The 22,487-nt window shown below is 26.4% G+C and overlaps 1 protein-coding gene across 6 annotated transcripts in view; it reads left to right on the top strand.

Moving 5' to 3' along the window:
• The first annotated feature begins 8,540 nt into the window (after window positions 1–8,540).
• Window positions 8,541–22,487, top strand: part of LOC100213216 (kinase D-interacting substrate of 220 kDa) — a 68,924-nt gene continuing 54,977 nt past the window's right edge. Inside the window, exons 1-6 of one of the 6 annotated variants that reach the window (XM_065814780.1) lie at window positions 8,541–8,830; window positions 17,912–17,963; window positions 18,161–18,273; window positions 18,360–18,458; window positions 18,625–18,723; window positions 18,820–18,918. In XM_065814780.1, coding sequence (XP_065670852.1) covers window positions 18,163–18,273; window positions 18,360–18,458; window positions 18,625–18,723; window positions 18,820–18,918 — 408 coding nt within the window. In that variant the 5' untranslated portion in view covers window positions 8,541–8,830; window positions 17,912–17,963; window positions 18,161–18,162. Of the gene's footprint in view, window positions 8,831–17,449; window positions 17,571–17,911; window positions 18,008–18,160; window positions 18,274–18,359; window positions 18,459–18,624; window positions 18,724–18,819; window positions 18,919–22,487 lie in introns of those variants that run through there. The other 5 variants (XM_065814785.1, XM_065814784.1, XM_065814781.1 and 2 more) reach the window with 5 other exon arrangements.

Below are 22,487 nucleotides of genomic sequence, written 5' to 3'. Positions count from 1 at the left end.
TTAAAACATTCCACAAAATTATTAAAAATTGATGGGTTCATCCAAAAAAGTAAATAACTTTTTTAATAATCAGATTTAGGTAAAATCTGACGGTGATATGGAGTATTTAGATGTATTGTAGAATATCTTAAAATTTAATTTAAAACAGATAAAAACAAATTGACTTAAAGCATTTTAAAATGTGTTTAACTTAGCTGATTTTGGGACACTTTTTCCCCTATAGACCAACTAAATATAATTTTTTTTTAAATCACTTTAATTATTTTTTAAGAAACTATATAAACACTTAAACATAGTAGATTTGTTTTAAAAGTGTTTATACAAATATTCATAAAAAATTGTTAAAGTTTAAAAAAAAACCGCAGAAGACCATTTTATCTTATCTTCAGTCATCTTATCTTATCTTCAATCTATATTATTTTATTATCAAGACGAGAACAAAAAGAAATTTTGTCATTCTTTTCTGGTACTAATTTCTGTGTTTTCAAGAATTAATTAAATAAAAAAAAAATTAAATTTTTTTTAATTTTATTTAAAGGTTGGAATAAAGAAAATTTTTTATTTAGAACTAATAGAAAGTTTGTTTGATTTGAACAATATTAAAATTTTTCCAACTCATCCACTTGTACGAATATTTGAAGTATATTTTTTTCTGAGATTAAAAAGTTAAAATTAGACCATAGTTGGGCACTCCACAAGAAATCAAAGCTGAACTTGTATGTTTATTATTTCAATAATATTTCCGCACGTTTCCTTAGATAGTCTGCTATCCATCTGTTTTATATGTTTTTTATACCATAAATTTTAATTACGAGTATTTTGTGATCCACTGTATCATACGTCTTGGAATTAATCAAAGTTATTTATTATAACTCTGATTAATTATCCCTTAAAATCTACCATTTTAAGGCAACAGATTTATAAAAGCTCTTTTGTATTTTCCTACTAAGTTACAAAAAATGATGATTGGAATCTTATTTAATTGTCTCATAAAGTTGAACGCAATTTTGTAAATAGTAAGACAGATTATTTCCTACAAAAAATAATTATAAAACCACCTTGGGGGTTTACAAGTCTTTTGTTAACCCCAGGATGACAAATAGTTTACTTAAATGATCAAAGAAAAAACGAAAACTTTATGATAATTATTTAAAACATATAAGAATAAAACAAATTACTAAAACTAGCCCATGACATAAAAAAAAGGCATATTAAAGAAAGTACTTTAATTCAAAGTTTTTTTCTCCTACCCTTTGTCTAGAAAAAAGCAACAAGACAACAGAAGATGGAGAACTACAACGCGGACAGTACTACAAGACAACAGGACATAGGGCAGTTAATACTGGATTACATACTGCCAGTAGCAGGGTAATCGTAATAATCCTGAACCTGGTCTAATCTCAATTAGTTAAAAGAAGTTACTACTGTAAGCAATACTTTAAAAGGTTGAACGGAAAATTTTGGAAAGTTTAAGAAAAAGAATTTAAATCTAAATAAATACTGGAAATTAAAGTGAGTGTTATATAGTTGAAGTCGCTAATATTTTAGTTTAATACAACGTTTATGTGAGTATACATACTTAAGTTAAGTAAATAAACTGACATTGCGAGTATGTAAACGGGGCTAAGTGATAAAGCAGTTTATGTCCTTTGCTCCACTTATCTATTATCTATCACTTATCTAGCAGATTTATAATGGGGATTATCACGTCAAAGTAATGAAAAAAGCCATAAAAGTTTTGCACCAAAATTTGACCTTTTCTTATTTATTATGAATTAAAGTTGGCTTTAAGTTTTTATATTAGTTATGGAAACATGTCAGTAATTTATTTTGAGTATTTAAATTCTATTTTAATTGCTGAACTCATTTTTTACGAATTAAAACGTAGTTTTTCAAGAGTGTTCAAATATATGCAATGGTAACTGAGGGTTTAATTTTGCACAAAGTTTCACATAGTAAAAAAAATTTACAATTTTTATAGATTAATGTAAAGTAAACTATTGTTGAGATGATCTTAGATTTTCTTTCTATTTTTTCCTTAAGCATTGAATAACATCTTTGGTCTCAGGCCAAAGTGCATACAGCATAACAGGGGCGGATCCAGCATTTTTGGTTTTTAAGATAGATAACTTCTTGACATGGAGCAAACTCCAAACATTTATATGTTTATACTTATGTCAAATAAGGATGCTTTTGTGATAATTGGCCTACAGACTCTTCTTCACAAAATGATAAACTTGCCATCTTGAAAAATTATATTCAAAAAATGTAAAAAAAAGACAACTTTTAATAAGGAAGTTCGCCATTTTGACCAATTGAAAGCATCGTCTTTGTTCAATCCAGGCAACTCCTTAAACAATTCTAAACAAAGTTTTTTCTAAAGACTGTAAGTATGCATACTTTGTGCATTTGTATTACAATGCCAGTATCTGTAACAGAAAATAAAAGACATGAAAAGTTTGTTTAAAGTAGAAGTTAAGTGGATGTGATAGTTTATACAAAAAAAAACACACAATCAAATCAGGGTAGATATATAAAAAAAACTGCTAAATTTGTGTGGCGAGTGATATAAAAGTGAATTTTAGTCAGTTCTTAGATCTATACAAACGTTAATTTGTATAGATCTACAAACTGCAAGAAAATTTATGAAAGCGTTCATCAGGTAATACAAGGTGATGATGAAAGGCCAAAGATGACAGATGGAATACCTGTGGTTAGCCCTTATAAAAACGCAAGAAGTTTATCAAAATAACGTTCCGGTCAAATATTATATAGCATGGACGTGGGCAACTTATTTAAACTGGGAGAAAGTGGAGGGGGTAATAAAAATTTCTAAGAATCTGTAGAAATATTCATCTATAATGTAGTATAATACAGTAAAATATTCATCTATAATGTAGTATAATACAGTGATGTATCATTTTTTTTTAAGGTGTCATATATATACCCTTTATTACCAGCTCACATCATAAATCATTTCAAGTAAAAAAAGGTACTCAACTTTAAACAACCGGAGATTCAAACGTTTATATGGGAGATTTGAGCATCTACGGCCTCATGCATGGATAGGTTGTACATGGAATGCAAATTGCGTCAATATGATAATTACGAAAATATAAATTTAATTGTATTTAGAACATTTCTATATAAGTTAAGCTGCTCAACGGGTTTATAGTACAAATTCCTATTTTTCATGTAATTTTTTTTACTTCACGTAAGATCTATCTGGTAATATATTTTTTAACAATATTTTTTATGGTATGAAGCAAAGTATGGCTTTCAAATATAATACTTTCAAATGCGTACGTGATGCGGAAAGAAAATAGGAAACGGTAAACAAAGAATGACTAAAAAAAAAAAGGTTTTACATAGTATAAGACCTTTATAAAACATTACAGCAAACTTAAGCTTGCCATAGTAACAGTAGATGCAGAGCCAACAGAAGAAGAATTTGAGAACAGTAGTGACGTCAGCAAGAGATGCAATAGTAAAAGTGCTGTCAAAATCACTACAAGTTGAACCAGTCTAATAAAAAGCTAGTAAGGCTGACAAAAAATGTGCTCAACAGTAGAAGCAGTGCTAAGAGAACTTGATGTGACAACAGTTCTTTCATAAAAAAAAGTGATAGTGTTATTTTTATCTACCCCTTCTAGTATTTCTTTTAGTTGTTTAAGACGCTTTCTCTCCGCACTTGACAATTTCCGTTTTAAAGGCAAATCACTGAAGAAAATCATCGAAAACGTTATTATGTAACATTTCAAAAATTATAACAAAATTTTTTTTAATCTCGTTTGAAACTAAGAAAGACATAAACAACATTTAAATATCTTTAAATAATGAGATTACAAACGTTTTTAGAACTATTAGTAAATTTTTAGAATTATTAGTAAATTAATCAAAACCAAATCCCATCAGAATCCCTGGATAACGGCGGGAATAATAAAGTCATCACAAAAAAAACGTTTGTACGAAAAATTTATAAAAAAAAGAACTTATAAAAATGAAACAAAATATAAAAATTACAAACGTCTTTTCGAGACAGTTATAAAGTATTCGAAAAAACAGTATTATACCTACCAACTACATAACTGCAAAAATGATGCACAAAAAATGTGACGCATAATGAAAGAGGTGATAGGAAAAAAAACATAAGTGCTAATGAACTTCCCAAAAAACTCATTATAAATAATTGTGAAATTACTAATGAAACGTTAATTTCTAATTCTTTCAATCATGAGTTTGTTAATACAGGCCCGAGTTTGGCTTCTAAAGTAAAAAACAGCAAAACTAGCTTCGAGTCATATTTGACCCCAAATAATGATCTCATGGAAAATAATAAGTTATCTGAACAAGAACTACTTGATGCTGTAAATTTATTAAAATCAAATAATGGTAATGGAGTTGATGATGTAAGTAGCAATATAATAATTAAATCAATATTTTATTTAAAAACTCCGCTTTTGCACATTTTCAGTCTTTCTTTAGAACAAGGTATCTTTCCTGACAAACTAAAAGTGGCCAGGGTGATACCAGTTCTAAAATCTGGAGATGCAACTTGTGTCGCAAATTACAGACCTATTTCAATACTACCATGTTTTTCAAAAATACTAGAACATATTATGTATAAAAGATTGTACCATTTCTTAGATATTAATAACATCCTTTATAATAAACAATTTGGATTCAAAAACGGTCACTCCACTGATCAGGCAATTGCCTATCTTGTTCACGATATTCTGAAATCTTTTGATGAAAATAAATATACTTTAGGCGTGTTTATTGATCTCAGTAAGGCTTTTGACACTGTAAATCATAATATTTTATTAACCAAACTAAAAAACTATGGTATTAAACACTCGAACTTTAAATGGTTTAAAAGCTACCTGTCAAATAGACAGCAATACATTTCTCATAATTGCAGTAAAACTAACAATATGAATATAACTTGTGGAGTACCTCAAGGCTCTATATTAGGACCGCTCTTATTTCTAATATATATCAACGACTTAAGTAAATCTTGTAATATATTAGACTCAATCTTGTTTGCAGATGATACTAATCTATTTTATGCTCACAATGACATAAAAATCTTATTTAAAACTGTAAACATAGAACTTCAATATCTTTCTAAATGGTTTAGAGCAAACAAATTATCTCTAAATGTAATAAAAACAAAATATACTTTTTTCCACCGCTATCATGAAAGAGACAAAATTCCATTAAAACTTCCAAATCTTTGTATTAACAATTATGAAATAAAAAGAGAGGTATCATTAAACTTTCTAGGCGTACTCCTGGACGAAAATGTAACTTGGAGATGTCAGATAAAATATATTGAAGGTAAAATATCAAGGAACATCGGCATGCTATATAGGGCAAAACCATTTTTAAATCTAAGTTGTTTAAAACTCTTATATTTCTCCTTTATTCATTCCTATCTTAATTACGCTAGCATTGCATGATGTAGTACCAATAAAAATAAATTGAAAAAACTCTTTAATATGCAAAAACATGCTATCAGAATTATATCCAATAAAAGCCGCTATACACCCTCTCAACCATTATTTATTAACTTAAATATACTAAATATCTACCAAATAAATATTTATCATCTCCTAATTTTTATGTTCAAAATTAATAAAAGTATCATTCCAAAAATATTCAACCTGTTATTCAAAAAAAAGGAAAACAAATATCTAACTAGATATTCAAATAACAGATATATACAGCCCAAAAGTTATTATGCAGCAACTGATTTTTCAATTTCAATAAGAGGACCAAAGGCATGGAATAAAATACTTTCAACTGAACTTAAAACTCTAACAATGCTTAATGAGTTTAAGACAAAACTAAGACAGCTATTAATAAAGAATGATTTACCACAAAACTATTTCTGAAATTACATTATGATTTATCTATCAAATACATGAAAAGTATATTAATTTTAGAAAAAGACTGAGTTAAATTTATTTATATCCTAATATATATATTTTTTATTGTTTTTGTTTTTTGCTAAGCCTATAGCGCTTCTAGCTAATTTTTCGCTTTTTCTTTTTTTTTTTTTTCTTTTATTAATAGATGTTTTATTTATTATTTTACCACTTTTGTACATTTGTTTATTTTATAAATTTAACGAAGTTTCTTATTTTAAAATTAAACTTTATATTTACGGAATTTATAAAGGGGCTTGGTGATAAGACATATTAGTCTTCTTCTCGCCCCTGCTATATTTATATTTTGTTAGTAAATTACGGAATGTATATTTTTAAACGGCAAAAAAAAAAAAAAAAAAAAAAAAAATAAAAAGTCCTCCATCGCTCTCATATGCGAATTGATAATATTAAAAAACTCTTGAAAGACTATTTTAAGCTTAAAAGAACCCCGAAATAAATACAAGACAAAGTAACATTAAAAAAACAAAAAGAAATTGATTAAAAAAAAAATCGTCTTACATAAATTCGGAGTTCAATGTTGCAATGGATTTTTGAATGAATTTTTCTATTTTTTTATAGAAGAGAACGCAGAATCGGTGCGTTTGCAACTATTTGCAGCATTTTTATTTATTTTTAATATTAATTTAAATGCGAAATATTTTTCTACCGTGACTTGAAGAAAATTTTTTACTTTAAAACTTCATAGCAACAAAACCGTAACAATTTTAACCGTAACAGATTTAAATTTAGGGTTTTTGGATTAATAATTTATACTCAATTATTAACTAATTTATATTATTCAAATTTGAGTAAAATAATTTTTTTTTAATGTTATTTTCAATTTTGTAAGATCTAGTACGCTTCTTCGCCTACCGTGATATGGCACTACCTACAGTATTTAATTCTTCACCTACCATAAATGAAAAAATTTTATATTTTGATTATTTTATTTATTTACCTCAAGAAAAAAATGTATAAATGACATGATTACTAAATAAATGCATAAATTAAATGATTACTAAATAAATGGTTATACTAAATAACGCTACCAAACTTGGACTAGTCCCATTGCATTTTTTAGATAACTTCTTTCAAGTTAACTCTAATAGATATATAACAAGAGCAACAGGCAACTTCACACTGCCTAAAAGAACAACAAAGTTCTCACGGTTTTTTATATCCTACCGGGGTCCGTACATATACAACAAAATAATATCAAAAAAATATAGAACTTAAAGTATTAAATGATCCTGCATATTTGAAAAATAAATTAAAACACCTCATACATAATATCAACAATTATATCGACATGTATTAACTTAATAAAAAAATTTATACTAAACAACTAAACTTAACAACAAAATTTATACTAAAATATTTATGTGTATCACTGACTGTATACTGTTTAACCACTTTTGACTATATATAAAAGTGGAATAGACTTTATTTAACCATTTAAAGAAGTACTCGATGATAAGTCTTCATAGACTTCTACGAATTTTCCTTTACAACAACATGTATATATCCGAAGTAACAAAAAATTTCTTGTTTTTTTTTTCTTCTTCTTTTATTTTTAAAAAATACTGTTAGTTTTTATAAAAAACACTATTAGTTTGCGTTATACATAGTTATACTTGTTAAACCACTTTTTATTATAATATGTTATACGCGGTAATACTGTTAAACTTTTTACGTTGCATTATATCATGTCAGTTGTAACGTAACAATGTGTAAATTTATTGAAGTTGTAAAAAAAAAAGAGACATTGGTTTTTTAGTTTTTTAAAAATTATTCACTCTAAACTAAAACTTAGTTTCTTTATAAGTATCCTTTTTTTATGCTTTTATAATGCTTTTTTTCTTGTCATTTAATTCTTCGCCGTAATTTATTGCTGCAGTTGTTCGTCGGGATTATGTTAACTTTTATAACTTTTTCCTATTATTTTTTTTCTTTCTCAAATCTTGAATCTTATTATTATAATTCATTTCATATCATAAATAAAGCATAAAAAGCATATCAAATGAATATTCCCTTGGGTTAAATTACCTTTACTTGTTAATTTAGATTAAACTAAATGGTTTTTTAGAAAAAAAAAAAAAAAAAAAAAAAATAAAAAATAACGTTTCTATAAACGGTAAGTACTAACTAGTATAATTTTTGTAATCACCTACAGTGTCAAGGATTAAACAATGTTATACAAAAAATACTACTATTTTTTGATGAAATTTAAAATATGCAACGTTTTTACAACTATTTTACGCTTTTAGCAAAAAAAAAAAAAAAAAAATTAATTTTTGGCCATAAAAAAAAAAAAACTTTTTTTGACTGTAAAAGATTTTCGCGGAAAAAAACACATCTCAAAACTATAAAAACAAATCTTTTTAACAATATATTGTTACTGAAATAAGTTAGTTATGTATAAAACAATTCTACACGGTAGAGGGATACATGACCCTATGTGAAAAACCAATTTTTTTATAAATATTTTAAAATTGTTTTTAAAACCAGAGGCGCAAATCAAGCGGCTTTGCTTTTCGTAGAACAAACTTTTATGGTCCTTAAATTTTCTCTAACTTTATTAATTTGCCCGACGAGAAAGTACAAAGCAGAATATAAAAATAAACAACAACTTAAACTCAATCACCAAATCTACGTATGACGCGATTTTTCTATTTAATAAAACATTTTTCTGAATGAACGTAACATCTGAAATGGAATGGCAAATAAAATGGATAAAAGATTTTTCTCTTTGTTTAAATATGATACAACTTTTCCTTACTCACAAAATCCATACTGTAAAGATAAAGTATATTATAAATAGTATTTAAAGAAATACACATCGACAGTCATATGTTACAGCGATTGTTAAATCAAGAGTTTTTTTTTTTACCTTATAGGTATGTTAATAGGTAGCAATTATTAGTAAAAGTTTCTTTCAAATAAATGAAATTAGTTTTTATAGTGAATATCTTTTAGTTAATTGAGTTTATAAAATTTATGAAGATATTACTTTGGTTTTATTCAAAAATTAAAAAATCATTTTTTTAATTATCAATAGCATTGATAGAAAAAAAATTATTTCTTCCTATAATATAAATATATGCGCTATTGAATATACCTAATATTTCATTTTTTTATTTTTATTTTGAATAATGGTCTCTGATATTGTTTTGCTTAACTCGCTACACATTATATCATATAGCAGAGTAAATGTCTTACATAACCCTAACCCTAAACATATATTAGAGTGGATATCTTACATAACCCTAACCAAAGTTTTTCTAATAAATTTACTAATTAGGAACTTTTTGGTTTCAACTTAAAGATTGAAATCAAAAAAGAAATAAAAGGAAATGTGAAGTCATTTGAGAGGGATATTGATAATAGTTGTAAATTAAATCTTTTTAGTTACTCTATGTAAGTTAAAAAAAATCTGTAAAAACCTAAATTAGAGCAATCAAGAACTGTAAAGGAAAAATTGTCACCGATCGAATGACGCAGAAGAATTAAATAAATATTTTCATTCTGTTTATGTGGAAGGGTTATTCCATATGAAATCACCTAATTTTTCAAAAGTGCCCCAGGGTACCACCTCAAATTTGCTTCAAATTTTGACCACCCACAGCTTTTATGAAAAAAACACAATCCCGAAAATTTCAGCTTGATTGACCAAACCGTTCAAAAGTTATAATTGAATTAATATTGACCAAAATTGGAAAAATTTGAGTATCTGGAGCTTACAGTAGATTTTTTTGATTTTTACCAGATCATAACTTTTTAAATAAAATAGATGATCACCTGAAATTTTTTAGGGTAATAGTTTTTCACCCAAATTATCTATTTTTGTAAGTGTTTTTGACTGATTTTAAAGAGTTTTTGAGTTCTTGAACCTCAAAGTTGCTAAATAACACAATATTAGAAAAAATTTTGGAAACTTTAATGTGCTACAGTCCAATACCAACAGACAAGCTGTGCTAATTTTTTGTTGCTTTTGTGTACTTAGAGTAACCACTTGTAAAAAGAGTTATGTGTTAAAAGTTATTTTAGCACTTGCAGCAGCCTGTTAAAATTTCACTTTTTTTTAAAAATATGATAAATTACATTACCTTTGTAGGCATAGAAAGTTGTGTAGACAGTTAAAATAAATTATGAAACTTTTTACTGGCAAAGTTCTATATATAGACAATCACCAAAAAAAAATTAAAGACCCATACTCTATCTTATGACATGATTTTAGCATTTTGAGTGCAATGCTTTTTTAGTTTAAAAAGATACCAGTTAGCTCTTCATATCGTTTCTTTAGGCTAAAATAAGTTTCATGATTATTGATATTATCACTTGAAATGTAAAATAATTTAATACCTTTAATGTTTTTTTCAGCCCATGTAAACAGTTCATTTTGTGTGAGAATTTGATGCTCATAGACTTGCTTTTGCTGCTTCTCTTTTTATAGTTCCTCCTATTCCATCACATAGACTTTTGCCATGGGATGTAGCAAAGAAGTGCTGCTCAGCATTTATGTTGTGATCTTCAAGATGGTACATGTGTTGATTTAATGTTCTTTTTGTCTCTGATAAGTAGGAGGATTGTGCTTCTTTGATAAAGTGGTGGTGACAAAGATCATACATAGTTTCACTTAGAGTTTCAATAAACTCAATAATGCTTGTTTGGACACCCACTATTAGTATACGACATGATCATCAAAATCAAAATTATTATTTTCAAACACATTTTCCAAGTAAGTCTTTAAATTTACTTTACCAGGGGAATCGGAACATAGATGGAATATGCAGCTTCGACTATATATGACTATATATATTACAAACACATACTTTCATCAAATCTTTGTAATATATTAAATGGCCCTTAGGTAAAGCAACACACATCAACTTACTTTTTTGATGATAAAAACATAGGCAAACTGAGCTATTTCCACTACTGTCAACTGTAATGCAACACTTTGGTCTTAGTTCACAGAACTTGCTGAATCTAACTTTTTGTTAAGGGTATAACTTCTTAAACTCAAGAAAAAGTTCCTTTAATTGAACTAATATTAAACGTTTTTGTTTATGAACTTTTACATTACTTATACGCACAGAAACAAAGTCTTTTTTCCCTGGACATTGTCTTGTGAACTGTTTGGGTTCATAAATTTCAATGACTTTTTGTTTAACAATATCTTCCTAAGGCTGTCCTATTTTAGCCTCAGGTTTAGCAAGTATTCCTTTTTCATTTTTTCAACTTTCGAGCTTTTTTAAAGATGAAAATGTTCTGAAAATGTTTTGCAAGTTTTTTCAATTTACCAACTATCAGAAGTTCGTGTTAGTAGTTGAACTTTTTCTTCCTTCAAACTTATTTTCTTTTTATTTTTTATTACATCTAACAGTTGGTCTAAATCATTACAGTTTATACATTTTTGCTCTTTTTCTGATACTTTATCTTTTGGGTCTATATCCAATGCTGACACTACTAGGTTTGTCATACTTGTTGCAAATTTTTTAGCTTTTTGCTTTCCATATCCTAATTTTTCGTGTCTTCTTACATTTTTGAGTGGAGATATTTCCAATAGACACACTCTTATGAAGAATTGTCTTATCAAGGTCTGAACAACTCAAATCTTCTTCAGCAGCTTCATCTTGACTACTTTCTGTAATTTTTTCAAGTTTGAATTCATTCATACAGTTAGTAAAAACTTTTAAACCAGGTTTGATCTTAAGTTGATTTGCTATTGATATGTTAACTTTACACAATCCCTTCATAATTTTTTTGTTGTGGACTTTAAATGGATCACAACAGTATTTTTGAAGTGCTTCATATCTAGAAATATAGGCTTTTTAATGGTGAATACATATCTCCTCATTTGGTTCAAAAGTGTATTCTATCCTTTGCATTAAAACTTCAATATCAGTATCTTTTAGTCTTATTCTTCCTACCATTCTACAACATCACATTTTATCACAATATTCATTTAAAACTCTTCCCACACAACATTTCTCTGACATTTTTTACTAATCTAAAAATATTAAAGTTAAACATGTAACATTATCTAAAAATAAACTTTTTTATATTTTTCCAGTAATAAAATCCTAAAAATGAAATCTCAAGTATAAATGCGATTAAAACTGTCAAAAATGCAACCAATAAAATATTTCTACATATAACTATTTCTGCATACACAAAACTTTTACTTTTGGTTCTTGCAATATTAAAAAATAAAATAATAAAATCCAGAAAATACTGCGCAGATTTAGATTTTAAAACAAAGTCTTGAAGCAATTGAAGTATTTTACACTCAAATTATAACCATGTGAAAATATCATTATAATTATATTATATGCATAAAATTTAACAAATATGTGTTATAAAATAACATCAAATAAATTAGGTTAAGACACTGATAATTTTATTTTATGAAAATCTGATTATATTTATATATGGAAAAAATAAAATATATGCTTAAGTCATAGGGCTACAATCATGTGATAAGATAAGGTATAGGTCTTTAATTTTTTTTTGGTGATTGTCTATATATAGAACTTTGCCAGTAAAAAGTTTCATAATTTATTTTAACTGTCTACGCAACTTTCTCTGCCTACAAAGTTAATGTAGTTTATCGTATTTTTTTAAAAAAGTGAAATTTTAACAGGCTGCTGCAAGTGCTAAAATAACTTTTAACACATAACTCTTTTTACAAGTGGTTACTCTAAGTACACAAAAGCAACAAAAATTTGGCACAGCTTGTCTGTTGGTATTGGACTGTAGCACATTAAAGTTTCCAAAATTTTTTCTAATATTGTGTTATTTAGCAACTTTGAGGTTCAAGAACTCAAAAACTCTTTAAAATCAGTCAAAAATACTTACAAAAATAGATAATTTGGGTGAAAAACTAATCCCCTTAAAAATTTCAGGTGATCATCTATTTTATTTAAAAAGTTATGATCTGGTAAAAATTAAAAAAATCTACTGTAAGCTCCAGATACTCAAATTTTTCCAATTTTGGTCAATATTAATTCAATTATAACTTTTGAACGGTTTGGTCAATCAAGCTGAAATTTTCGGGATTGTGTTTTTTTCATAAAAGCTGTGGGTGGTCAAAATTTGAAGCAAATTTGAGGTGGTACCCTGGGGACCATTAGGTGATTTGATATGGAATGACCTAGAAGACAATACTTTTTTATATAGTTTATGTAGAAGGCAAAGATTTAAACATAAATATTGTTAATTATCAACCGCAATGTTATGTTTTTATATCATAAAATAATACTGAAAGAATATTAAATGCTCTTGAATAGAAATTAATTTTGATTTGGTACATCTTTTTGTTCTTAAATAATGCAGTTCAGCAGTTTCATACCCTTTATTTTTATTATTTGAAAAATCTACAGAAGATGGAATCTACCTAATTTTTGGAAAAATGTAAATATAAATTTTAAATCAAAGTACTACAGGTCTGTATCTCTTACGTCTCTTCAATGTAAAATGTTAGAAAAAATCATTAATAATAATCTAATGCATAAGTTTATGCTTATGGTATTGTTGGTATGCTTTAATGGATTAAATGCCAAATAGATTGAGGCATTCATATAGAATAGAAAACAAAGAGTGGTTATGGGAGAATGCAAAATAGATTGGGTTGGTTTATGAAGTGGAGTACCACAGGATTCTGTGCTTGGCCCACTCCTTTTCTTGGTAATCATAAATGATTTACTAAGCATATTTATTAAAGTTGTACACTGATGACAATAAAGTTATTGCACCTATTTAAAAAATTTAAAAAATGCTGCCAGTAAAGCTAATAGTATGCTTGCAATATTGAATAATACTTTTAAATACAAAGATAAATATCTTATGAAGAGCCAGTAAAATGATTCCAGAACTACAATATCTGGGATTTTATCAAAGATTAAAAATTATAGACTCAACAACTTTAGAAGTTCAGAGACTTGGAAGTGACTTTATTCAACCATATAAACTATACAAAGACCTCAAGCCTATTGATATGAGGAAAGTTCAAACACAAATACATATAATTAATACATTAGGCCCATCCTCCAGTATTAGAGGATACAAACATCGTGTCACATCTGAAATTGCTAAAAATTGTTTAAGTAGACAGCACTTCTTAGCAAATAGAATTGTTTTTGGATGGAGCAGTTACCGAAATGTGTAGCGGAGTCTAGATTGATAAAAAATTTTAAATCTAACCTTAAACTGATTGATTTACTAATGGTACTAAAAAAGAAACATAATTTGTTAAAAAATACGTAGATAGTTATTGCATTGGCTGTCATAGATATTGCCTGGCGCTCTATCTCAACATTTGAAGTATATATATATATATATATATATATATATATATATATATATATATATATATATATATATATATATATATATATACATAAAATTTGTTTTTTGAATATAGAGAGAGGTATTTTGGCAAAAGCTGTAATGAATTTAAAGTGAAGTACTTTGGTGGGCTGTATTCTGAAAACAGATGAAAAATAAAGGAAATTTAAGTAAAATGTATAAGTCTAGTTGTATGTTCCCCAAATGTCTCTCAGTTGTGGATGTCATTTAAGTCAATTTTAATTAGGCTTTTGTTTACACATTTGAAAATAAAAAAATACATTAGTATTTTTTTTAGAGCAACAAAACCTTAAGCTTCTATCATATAGTGAAATATTGCTTTTTTTTGTCATGCTGTGGCTAAAACTGTAAGTACTGCTGGAAAGCTTAAATTGTCTTTTTGGCACAATAGTTTTAACTTAAGTTGGTATTTAACTTTGGTCTATGTAGATATTTTAGATCAGATCAGAAAATAAGACCACTGACAGGGGCGCTTTTAGGAAAAAAATTTGGGCGGCAATACCCCTGTCCAGGAGAAATTTAGATGAAATATTGCCGAAAATCAGCATTATTTTGCAAAAAAAAAACAATATTAACTGTAAAAATACGTTAAAAGAAACATAAAAATAACAAATAAAAAGGTCCTCAATTTTTAATTTGGGCGGCGTCCAAATACAATTGACGCTGTACAAAACGGTCTAGAATAGCCCCTGACTACCACTATATTAGTGGTAAAAAATACAAATATTGGTGAATCTGGTTGTATATACTAATTTTCTTATTATTATTATGGTCTAGTTGCTCAAAAACCTTCTATATTTTAAATTTTATTCTTTAAAAAAATGTATAGTTTGTTGAAAATATAGAGTTTTGTTTCTTTAGTTAATTTTTTTGTTTATTATATTGTTAAAAAAATATAGAGTTTTGTTTATTCTTTCAGGAAATGTAGTGTTTGTTTAGAGTTTTATGTTTTTGTAACTTTGTTTTTTAATTAGGATATTAGTACTTTGTAGAAGAACTTTGTAATAAGGTGAATATGTATCATAGCTTCTATTAATAAACTCCAGTTGTAATTATCTAAAAGTCATGACTGGGTCTACCATTGTTGCTAATGCTCTATCAGCTAAATAGGGATTTAGTTTTGCAATTTCTTTTGCCATTTTTTGTTGTTATTGCTCTCAGTTGTAAATTTAGATTTGCCTGTTTGAAGCATATTTGTTTATAACTTTCATTTTTGTTGCACCTGCATAAGCAACCTTATCACATTTATTCCATTTATTGATGACATTGACCTAAATATTTGCTGATGACATTGACTTAAACCATTTGTTGATGACATTGACCCAAACTATTTGCTGATGATATTGACTTAAATCATTTGTTGATGACGTTGACCTAAACTATTTATGTTGTTCTCATTAGTCAATACTAAACTAAAAAAATATTTGAAGTCATTTCATTGACTTCAGTTATTTTTTAGCTTTACTAAAAAAATGTCCTTTAGATGCGAATGGTAGTTTGTTTAATACTTCTGATTGGAGATGGAATCTTATTTACATAAACTTACTAGTAAACAATCCTATCTACAATATGCTTTTGTTCAGAACCTTTTAAACTTCATATATAACACTTGCTTAATTTTCAATTTTTATTCCAGAATAAATTAAAAAACTTTATTAAAACGAAATACTTTTAAAAATACTTAAAGACATTAATTTAAGACAGACACTAATTGTATAAAAAACATTATTTTTCATCAAAGAATTTTCAACCAAAGAATGTCTTCCAATATCCTTTCCAAATTTTTTCAAAAGTATTGCTATATATATATATACTTTAAAATAAACAAATATTAAGGTACACAAAGTGCTTTTTCCAAAACAGAATCTTTAATTAATTTATACATAAAAAATGAATAGTTTCTTATATGGTTAACATAAAGTGTACTTTCTGCAGCAGAATTAATTTAGGAATAAATTCTGCTTTGGAAAGTGCAATTTGCACACCCTAATGTTCATATATTTTAAATTATACACATATAGCAAGACTTTTTTTAAAAAGTTGAAAATTGAAAGACATTCTTTGGTTAGTCACTTTAAGTTATAAATTTTAAAAACAAAAATTTTAATTACTTAAAACCAACTCTTTAACAACAACTTATGATAATTTATGATAATTTAGAATTGTATAGTAGATATCTTGAATTATCTTAATTGATTTTTAATTTCACATTTATATCAGGCAATAAAGTTTATGCTTAAAAATTTTTAAATATTTTTTTTATATTTCACAAAGTATTCAAATTTCCTTATAAGTTTACATTTAATTTTTTACCTGTGTGGTTAAAAGTTTTTTTAGGTATCTTTTAACAAAACCAAAATGCAAAAACCTCATTTTTTTGTAATTGAACACTGTGTATTGTATTGTTTTTAAAATTATTTTTCAAGTTTGAAACAAATTTACAAAGTATATAACAAATAATAATATTAAATAATAAAAACAAAAAACACACACGCAAAAAAAAAAAACACAACAACAATAAAAATAAATAAAAACTTCGGAAAACTTTTTTAGTATAAATTTTTTAAAACTAATTATAACTGTAGTTATATATATATATATTTTTTTGTTTGTTTTAAAAGCGTAATGATTTGATTAATTTTAACAATTGTAAAAGAATAATAATAATTATAAACAAATAATTTTTTTTTGTGACTATTATTTTCACAAGTATCTTGTTAAACAAAAAGATTTCTTTAATTTTTTTAATTTTTTGATGTAATTGTTGCCATGTTTTCTTTTTTTAAATTTTAAATAAAATGTTTATGAAAAAAAGTATAAGTAAAAAGGTTAGAAATAAAGTTAAAAAAAAAGATTTGTGAAATGATTGGAAAATAGAGTGTGAAAACTCCTCACATTCAGTTTCTAAAGAATTCTTTTTAGTAAATTATAACAGATTTAGTATAAAAAATATTCACAAATTGTTTCCTTAAAATTAAATTTTACCATATAAATTATTTATATAAGTTTTGAATTGTTATTATTGTTTTTTGCAATTTCTTTTATAAAGTAAAAACCAATACTTGCAATGCATAATGTATCTTTTGATATCATTCATAATCTATGGTAGCTAGGAATCATTTCATTGTGAAGATCAATTATTTATTGTACTTTATAAATGGATAACTCTTTTTTCTTGTCTGTTTTTTTTTTATAGAAACATTTTATATTTTAATTAAAATTTGGAAAGTTGGTTTTGCATCTTTAAAAAAAGTTTTTCACCTTAATGTAAAATAATTTTTTTCCACTAATATAAAAAAATGCAGAAATCTATGTTTAAAAATTTAATTTTTAGGTTAACAAATATTATTCATTTCATAAAGCTACAATTACAATAATATTTTTTAATTGTGTAAAATAATGTTTGTATATATAATATTATATAATAATTATAAACATTACAAAATATTTATGATATATAATATAATAATTTTATGTCAATAAAAATTATATAATTTTTTTAATATACCTTTTTATTTTTTACTTTTTTCGACTTGTTAATGTTGAAATAATACAAATAATAAACATGAGAGAGTTCAAAAAATAGTTCTTTTTTTAATTTTATTTAGCACCATGTTTTCCAAACACATCTGAGGAATTGAAATAACTTTTTACAATACAGTAGGATTGTTGTCAAGTTGTCATTTGTATTTTTTATTACTTTTGTAAATTTTATTACTTTTGTAAATTTATTAACATTTGTAAATGTATTATTACTTACTGCTTTGTTATAAAATTAAAAAAAAAAAATTGAAATGATTTTTGTCATCTTGATGTGAGGCCAAGGATATAGTGTGATACAAAAATTTTTAAAATAGAAATGATGGAGGAAAATACACAAAATCAGTTGTTTAAGGCTGTAGAAGGTGGAAACTTGTCTAATATTTTAAAGTGTATTTCTAAAATTGAAAATTTAAATCAGGAAAACTCTGTAAGTTTATTAATACAAATTGATCATTTAGAATTCATTAAATTGTTTTGTCTTATTAAAGTAGTCACTTATTCCTAAATTTATAGAATGGTCAAACTGCTCTAATTTTATCTGCCGAGAAAGGGTTTGTAGATATTGTTCGAGAGTTGTTGAACCATGATGTTGAAGTTAATCACAGGGACGAGGTAATAAACCTAACTTACACCACTTAAGAAAATTTTTTATTTAAAGTATGGGAATGGTTTACAATTAAAATTATAATGGTTTATAATTAAAGTATAGGAATAGTTTTAAAATTAGGTTTTAAAAACAATTAAAATTTTAAGTCTTTAAATTAGCAATTTGGTTTAGGATGGTCGAACAGCATTAATTGAAGCAGCGAAGCTAGGTTCTATCGAGATTGTTACTCTACTTCTTGATCATGGTGCAAAGTTAAGCATCCCAGATCTGGTGATTCTTCTTTATTATTAAAAGTTTAAAAAAATTAAAGAAAAAAGTTTTTTCTTGTTACATATAGAATGGTTAATATTTATCAAATATTTTTAGGGTGGTTGGACACCATTAGTCTGGGCCAGTTACAAAGGAAATACAGAAGTTGTTCGTCAGCTTCTTTTGCATGCAGCTAATCCAAATGAGCGTGGACAGGTATTTTTTAATTTATAAATATATATATTTTAATTTTTATTTTGTTTTGTATGACTAAAAGAAAATTCGGCTTCTGTTAACATTTGTTTTTGACAGCAACACTGACAGAAAACAAGTTTTTTTAAACTATTTTAGCATCTTCTTCCACAAATTTAATAATTCATAAAGTGGTTTAGATAAGCAAAGTTATAAGGATACTGAATTATATTTCTTCATTTGCATATTGATGATTTTTGACACCCGTAAACAAACTTATGTTTTCCAATATTGCTGATTTCATTATAATTATTACTGATCTTGAAACAGTTTTGTTTTTAAACTTTTGTTTTTGTTCTTTCTCCACAAGAAAATTGATAAAATGATAATTGCAAACAAAAACCATGAAACTAGGTCCACTGTGTACCTAAGTCTGACATGCATTAAAAGTTTAACACAAAGCATGTACACTAGGGGTATAAAATAAAATTTTTTTTAAGATTTTCAAATGAGCATATCACCTAGTTATGAGCTTTTATATTGAAAAAAAAATGACAATAATTTTAAGGTACATCCTTTTAAAAAACTCACGCACTAAATGAATTATAGTTCCTTAGGGATTGTCCATAAATTACACAACGTTAAATTTGTTTTAAAAATAGAAGTAGAAGATCTTAAGCTCTTTTACGCAGCGGTATTCATTAAACTTAATGCGCTGTTTTGACTTTTGATTTAACTTAATGCTCTGTGAAGGAAAACTTTTATGTTTTGTTTATTAGTAAAATTTAGCATTGCGTAATTTCATCTAATCAAATAATAAATTGTATGAGGCATTACAAGTTAAGTTGTTACACAACCATTCAATATGTCAAACAAAAATTCTACTGCAACCAAAATATCAAGAAAGGTATGGAAAAAGAGTTTGATTCTCTTTGAGAAAAGTAAAAGATTACATAAGAGTAAATCTCAAAAATCATTAGAAACAATATGTAGAATTCCAACAAATTCACAAATAATTAATCGATGCACCAGCTTGGCATCAGACTGTAAAAATGTGAAAAGATGAATAAAGAAAATTTTAGATGAATTTTTAGAACTATGGGCTAATTTGAATTTTCCAACAATAGGCATAAGATCAGTGCCAAGAATAATAGAAAAATTGATTAAAAGAGACAAATAGAAATTAAAAAACTAGGTACTTATAGCTTTGATGGTTTATTAGATATAACAAAAGAGGATGGACTTTGGTTGCATTCTGAAAATAAAAATCTTTATTTAAAGCAATTAGCGACATCTGGTAGAGTTGGATATACTACAATGAAGCTTGATGATCTTAAAAACATACATCCTTCAAAGAAATTTAAATTAGAAACACTCCATCAATGCCATATACTTCAATTCTGAATACAGAGAGGAACAGGAAAGTAGTAATGAGTCAATACGTGACAGTGGTAGTGATTATGAACCTTTATTAAATATTAATAAACTAAAAATTAAACAGAGAACAGTCGAGGCTGTTAAATTGGTTTGTCAAGCAAAGTTAAGTTCACGAAAAAGCTGCCACAGTGTTTCAACAACTTCAGATGGCTGGTGTTGATCTTCCTACACCAACTCATCAATATGGCAGTCATCAGAGAAGGTAAAAAGTTACGTGATAAATTGAGAAAAGAACTGAAGTTTGAGAATTGGTGTTAGCAAATTTGATGGGAAAAAGATAGCTGGGGTGGAATGTCTGGATGACTCTATTGGAGGTATTACCAATTCACCTGAGCTGTGATATTATTTTGTTGAAGCAATGCATAGTAAATATGACTATTGAACTTTGACAAAAGTGGTATACAATTGAAGGAAAATGAACTGAAATAGAGAGATGAAATTCAGATTTTGAAGCATCTTATTAACGTAGTGAAATACTTTTGGAATGAAAAGAAATTTCTTTAGGTTAATTTCAAAAGTTTACCAAATATTAGCCAATCTAGATTGAACTCCAGGGCAATTATTTACTACTTGCTTACATACTAATTCATTCAGACAGACAACGACTTGAGATGGCAGTTAAGCTTGTTGCTGGAAAATAGGCAGATATCTGGTTTTCAAACCAAATGTTTAATCCTGAAAATGGTAAAGAATTGGAGGAAACAATTAAAGATCACCCAAAGGCTATCTATACATTTACGAAGTTTTGGTGTGATATTCCTTCGCCTATAAATATGCAAAGATCCAACATTTGTGCCGAACGAGCAGTAAAAGTTTTAGAAGATATCAAAAGTGTGTGCAAATCTGAAGAAACTTTGTATTTGAAATACTTATTAACAAATCACAAATAAAGCAAATGCAAACCTTTTTAGTTAATGTATTTTTATCAACATAGTTTTTTTAACATTTTGATGTTTTGTCTATTTTATCAATATAGATTTATTTACATGATATATATCTTTATTAATTATTTGAACATAACTTATTATTTTAAGACAAAGTGAAAAACACTTTACTTCTAATTACCAGTAAAGAATATCTAGGCATATTTGTTATGTGATTAACAGCTTTTGGCTCGGTTTTCTAGTGGGTCAGTGCATGAGTTTTTTTCTAGAAACATAATGAAACTAAATTCTCTTAATTATTTACAAAAGCTCATCAGAATATGAAATGCTCATTGAGTTTGTAAAAATATTATACCCCTAATGTACACAGCTTTTGTAATGTTTTAGATATTCATTTGAAAAGTATAATCTGTGTTTGGGGTTGTGTAAATATATATAAATGTGTGTGTATAATATGAATTAGTAGGAAATCACTTATCAAATTATTCATTTTACACTGTGTTTTATCTATAAAAACTCATCAGAATTGTTTTCTGATGAGTCTTTATAGAAACACAGTGCACAGTGTAAAATGAAAAAATTTGATAAGTGATTTTTTGTTAATTTAATTATTGCGCTGTTCTTTCAAGAACATTACATTGATGCGAGGTTATATTTTTCCTTTTGTTGTTTGTGATCACTCTTCCAAAAGTTTCAATTCAAAGTTATATAACAAATATATTTGTTATATGCATTGTTTATTGTAAATTTTTAGTTTCATTTAGCTTTAACTTTTTTAATAAATAGACTTTAATATAAGCTTAACCAATTCAAAGACATGAGGGAAAATATTTAGTTTATTAACTTATATCTGACAAAAAATAATTGACTCCAATGTTATGTTTTTGAATTTTAAATATAATAGTCATCAATTAATAGAATGTGATTCAACGTGTACAAAATCGAAGCTATAAGTGAAGTTTAGTTTGATAAATCTTTTACGCTAGACATTTATTTATAAGATAGTTATAAATATTATGCTAGATATTTATAAATATTGCGCTAGATATTTAATTTTTTAACATTTAAGTTTAGAATTTTCATTGAAATGTTGCAATTTTTGATATTTTGTTACATGGATTTTAATGTAATTCAAAGTAAAAGTTCTAGTTAAGCGAAGTTTTTTTGTCAAATGGACAGTCAAAACTGTGCAAGTTGGCAAATGGTTTCACGGCAAATGGTTTTTGAAGTAGAAAAGCATCTAGAAAAATAGAGTAGATACTCAATATTAAA

The sequence above is a fragment of the Hydra vulgaris genome, chromosome 12 (assembly GCF_038396675.1).
Source record: "Hydra vulgaris chromosome 12, alternate assembly HydraT2T_AEP".
Classification (NCBI taxonomy): Eukaryota; Metazoa; Cnidaria; class Hydrozoa; order Anthoathecata; family Hydridae; genus Hydra; species Hydra vulgaris.
Note: the sequence above shows the minus strand (reverse complement) of the source record. Positions and strands in the feature narration are given on the sequence as shown.